We start from the raw sequence: 5,326 nt of genomic DNA, 5'->3' as shown, positions 1-5,326 counted from the left end.
AACAACAATAGATAGGTTTATAGCTACCTTTTATAATAACCCTTCTTAAAGTATTTTGAAAAAGACCTTCCAGGTTCTAATCTGATTAAAAACATACTCCTCCTCAATGCTTTTCTATAGCATAAGTAAGCAGAAATTGCTCTGAAAAGTGTGCTACCCTTGCTCTCTCTGCTCCTGTTATTTTCATTCTATTTTCTCTTTGAGAGAGGAAAACTGAAACAGTTCAGTTGGATGTTAAAATCCATAAAATGGATGGAAAAGAGGGTGCTGGAAAACTGATGGAGAACTGAATATTCAGAATGGTTTTTTTAAAACTGTACATAAATCTTCTGAGACTGCGTATTCATAAGAGTGTGCAGGAATCATATTAAAGGGCAAGAAGATGCTAAGATGTCTATTTTGTACACCCAGAGTGAATACAAACCTTTCATTTCCAAGAGAATGATGTTTTGCTTAGTTTGTTCCTATTACTTTTTTCTTTTAACAGATGAATAAAAATTCTTCCAACATAATGGCTTTGACTCCTAACACTTCTAACAAAAGAGAGACAGTGTGCATATTTGGAACTGGAGATTTTGGACGAGCTCTGGGACATAAGATGATTCAGTCGGGCTACCCTGTGGTGTATGGAAGCCGGAGCACCCAAATATCCAACCTGATTCCCAAGGATGCAGAGGTGTTGAGCCATGCAGAGGCAGCACAGAAAGCTGCCATCATCATTATAGCAATCCAGAGGCAGCACTACAACTTTCTTATACCACTAGCAGAAATTCTCCATGGAAAAGTCTTGGTGGACATAAGCAACAACTTGAAATTAAACCAGTATCCTGAATCCAACGCAGAGTACCTGGCTCAGCTGCTGCCTGGCAGTAGGGTTGTGAAAGCCTTTAACACCGTGTCAGCCTGGGCTTTGCAGTCGGGCACTCTGGATGCCAGCCAGCAGGTAAGGCTGAGCAACAGGGATTTCCTCTGTCAGAGTTACACATTGCATGGCTTCTTATCAGCTACACAAAACACACCTGGGACATCAGAATTAGGCAGGGTTGAGATGGTATTTTCACTGTAATCTCCCATTTCAAACTAAATGTGAGCTAAAATTTACTTTGGGTTTTTTATATGGCATGACAAAGAATATAAATAGCTTGCCTCTGAACTCAGCGAGGTGTTTAGAGACCCTAGAGAAGTAAGGAAAGGAAGACAGCAGAGCTACAAAGAGACACGACATTCAGGAGAGTTACATCAATTGTTCATTGGGGTTGTAAAGTTAGACAGAAATGAGATAGGAGGAATTTTCAAAGCAAGAATAAAATGAAGAAAGCAGAACATGGGAGGCAAGGGATATAACAGGGCAATGAGTATGGGCAAAAGTATGCTGAAAGGAGAATAAATTACTAAAGTGTTCTAAATCATCACCACCTAAGTTTAACACAACATCAGTATGTGCAAACTGTTTTAACCAGCTCCTTAATCACAGGCCAGCAAGCACAGAGCTGGCTGTAGGAAGCAATACAGCAGCTTACTTGAAGAAAAATCATTTATTATGGCCCTGTTTTCTGCCTCTTCAAAGGACAGTGCTCTGGTACAACATATGAAATCACTCAGCTACTCAAACCATTGCTAACTTTGCTCTCCACTGCCAGATAAATGGTTTTGGCTAGGGACCCAAGGGCTTCCAATCCTAGACTCTATAAGCCTTCATCATCTCAACTAGAGCAGAAATTGCCCCCTTTCTCCCAGTTCCAAAAGGATTATTGTCTTATGTACTCACAGAAAAGATGTTTTTTTCACTATTTTACTAGACCTGGAAAGAATTAATATTTACTTTCGTGACAGGCAAATCATGTTTTAAAGATCTCTGTTCTCACTTCCCTGGAGTACTTAAGGACCACTATAGCAGCGACTGAAAATTTTGCTCTTACTTACTGCTATTGAAAATTTTGCTTCAATTTAGTCCTATAAAATCTGCTGCTTAAAAACTACTTGCAGATCTTCAGAAAAGTATTTCAAGTCTTCTATGCAAAGATGTGTATTAAGCATGTTATACATTGCTCTTTCCAGATATAAAATTTTGCCACTTGAAACAATCTCCATCCCCAAAGTAAAGAATCATATTTGAAGTTCTTTGACTTGTTTGGCAAAAGTACCTATAGGCTACTTTTTGCCTATCTTAATTAAGGTCAGCAGGAAAGCCAACAAGCAGCCTAGGAAGCTTGTGCTTACCGTCCATATCTAGGCAGGACAGCAGTAGATAATGCCACAAAAATCTGTAAAAATAAAACTTATGTTTTTTTTTGTCTGCAGGTATTTGTCTGTGGAGATGATGTGGAAGCTAAACAAATGGTGATGAATATTGTTCGTGCACTGAGTCTCACTCCGCTAGATAAGGGATCCCTCTTGGCTGCTCAGGAAATAGAAAATTACCCTCTGCAACTCTTTCCAATATGGAAGTTTCCCATCTTTTTGTCCCTTGGCCTAACTGCATTCTTCTTCTTCTACTGTTTGGCTCTTGACGTAATTTACACTTATATTTATGAAAGAAATAACTTTTCATTTTTTATTGCAATTACCATTCCAAATCGGGTCTGCCCTGTAATGGCACTCATCCTTCTTGCCTTGGTTTATCTTCCTGGTATATTTGCTGCAATTATTCAGTTATACAGAGGTACCAAATACCGCCGTTTTCCAGACTGGCTGGACAAATGGATGCTGTGTAGGAAACAACTTGGACTAATAGCCTTGGCATTTGCTTCCCTGCACGTTGTGTTCACTCTCGTTACTCCAATGCGTGCCTTCGTAAGTTGGAGAACCAGCAAAGGAATCATCTCCCAGGTAAGTTTTGTTCCCTGATCTATGTCTTGCTTTCTTCTGGCCCTGTTAAAATACTGCCTTCTATCTTGAGCTTCAGAAATCCATGTGGACTGTCCAGTGTCCTTTAAAACAGAGTAATATTCCTAGCTTCTGTGTTTCTTTTAAACATTGATATATCTACGTTATGTTGAGCTGAGGGGATTTCTGGCCTCAGTCTTCCTCCTAGATAGTTGACATATTAATAATGTAATCAGGGAAAATGTAAACAGTATTTCTCCATATACCTTGAAGAATAGAATATATTTTGACTTTCTGATCTTACTTAACAAAGGACATTTTTTTCTACTTATTGATGCTAGAACTGCTATCACTAAAATACACCTGTTCTTCTTTTCTTCAGGTACTGAACAATAAAACAGAACCACTCAGCAACACTAATGCCTGGATTAGTGACTCTTACTTGGCTTTGGGAATTTTAGGATTTTTTTTATTTGTTCTTCTGGGAATAACTTCCTTACCTTCAGTCAGCAACAATGTCAACTGGCGAGAATTTCGATTTGTACAGGTAAAAAGACCACTTCTAAAAAAACCTTCTTCTAATAAAACCTTCTTCCCTTATAAACAATGCCCATGGGTGGGTTTTTTAGAGACTTATGGCTTTCCTCCATTAGTATCTCCAAATGTGATCAGTGCACTATCCACCACCACACAGTGAAAAAAACATCTACATGGCCATATAGCTGTATAAACCCACAACTGCTCTGATGGCTGCTTATGGTACAGCTGGGATTACTGCATTAACAAGAAAAGCTGGGAAGGTGTAAGCTCCTAAATGAAAAAAAGAAAGCTGACTTTGATGTCAAATTCCACAACTGTACTAAGTCACAAATAATTTAGCCATTTATTGGGCTAATTTTTTTTGGTTCACAAGATAATTCAGTTAAAATGGATATGGAAATTACTTTATACCTCAAATCTTCTCAATGCCAAGCATCTAAAGAGAATCTGCAATTTCTGCAGACTGTAAAAACTGCTGTGACTGTAAACAGGCTGCCCTTGGAAACACTATAATCTCAGCTCTCCGTTAGGAGGAAGTTTGGTGCAAGCTGCCATGCCCCTGCAGGAGCTGGGCTGGAAGGGAGGGGAGGCAAGAGAAGGGGAAATTACTATCAATGAATGTTTTATCAAGGCAAAAAACTTGCACAGTATGGTACTTCTGGATGGATTAGCACTAGGGCATAAAAAATCTTGGATCTCTCCACTGAATGTCAGCGTTTTCTCTGCTTTTTCACAAATATGACAGCCACTAGGCAGTATGTGTGAGCTAGGAAAAATTATCAGGGTTATTGATGGAGAAAAAATCAAAATATTGCATCTATATCCATTTGAATTGATCATTTTTTAAAATAATAAGAGTCTTTATGTTATATAAAACAGTTTCATTTCACCAGTCCCCAAGTTGGCACATGCCACAAATCTGTGTCCTTAAAATTGCATTTTTTCTGGTTTAATTTGCTTTTTTAACCTCCATTTGTTTCCTTCTTTCTTTCCTTCATTCTGGTTTAGTCCAAACTGGGATATCTGGCACTGATTTTGTGCACTGCACACACGCTGGTTTACGGTGGAAAATGGTTCCTGAGCCCATCAGCGTACAAATGGTATCTTCCAAACATCTACATACTCTCCCTCATCGTTCCATGTGCTGTACTGGTTGTCAAATTTGTGCTGATATTTCCTTGTGTAGACAAACCTCTCACACAAATTCGACAGGGCTGGGAGAGAAATCCTAAACACTCCGAACAGTCAAACTACATTATCAACAAGTCTGCTGTATAATTAGACTAAACTGTATTATTAAAAAAAATATTATGGGGGCATATCGAAATGAAGTCTTAAGCCTACTCTATCTGGAGAGGGAGAGAAAAAGTGAAAACTTGGCCAGGCTCTGTGTAAAACCAAGCCACCCCAATGACAAGCTTAAAATACAAATGAGGCCTTTGAGTTTCTGCACCCCAGGCATGCTTTCACAAAGGTGCAGACCCTCTCTTTTTGCTCTGTATACTTCCCCTTGCCTATTTACCCTCCATTTCTAAGAAGGGTATGTGAGAAGAAGGTGGTGTTCCATGTCCCTCAGTTGTTCTCCCAAATTCCTCCAGAGCTGGGCAGAAGCACAGCAACCTTTGGTGTTAGACAGTGTTTGCTCCTCTTTCCAATCCTGCCCATTAGGACCCAGGTCTACGTGCACCTACACACATCCACAGAGATCCATACGCACACCTGCATGAGTTTCCACACATTTCCCTTTCTAGCCACAGAAGCCACCAGCACCGAGAGAACAGGTGCATGATGGCTGCTAGCTAAGGAACAGAGCTTTGCCTCCTAGCATTAGTTTATCCTCCATTAATATCTGATCCAAGGAGGGCTATGTTGATGCCTTAGTTGAGTAAGATTTGTTTGGTTTGTGCACAGGAACCCTGATGTTCAAAGTGTATGAGTCAAGGACTGCTGAATCTTTGCT

At 39.7% G+C, this 5,326-nt stretch overlaps 1 protein-coding gene across 1 annotated transcript; it reads left to right on the top strand.

The window, feature by feature from the left end:
- Positions 1 to 487: 487 nt before the first annotated feature.
- Positions 488 to 4,644, top strand: STEAP4 (STEAP4 metalloreductase; the record flags this gene model as incomplete). The annotated part of the gene is made up of 4 exons (XM_082288132.1): positions 488 to 943; positions 2,302 to 2,829; positions 3,209 to 3,373; positions 4,375 to 4,644. 4 exons carry the CDS (start codon positions 488 to 490, stop codon positions 4,642 to 4,644), a joined length of 1,419 nt encoding a protein of 472 aa, XP_082144258.1.
- Between the last annotated feature and the right edge of the window lie 682 nt (positions 4,645 to 5,326).

Source organism: Coloeus monedula (genome assembly GCF_965178545.1).
Source record: "Coloeus monedula genome assembly, chromosome: 1".
NCBI lineage: Eukaryota > Metazoa > Chordata > Aves > Passeriformes > Corvidae > Coloeus > Coloeus monedula.
This window is presented reverse-complemented; position numbering and strand designations above follow the sequence as displayed.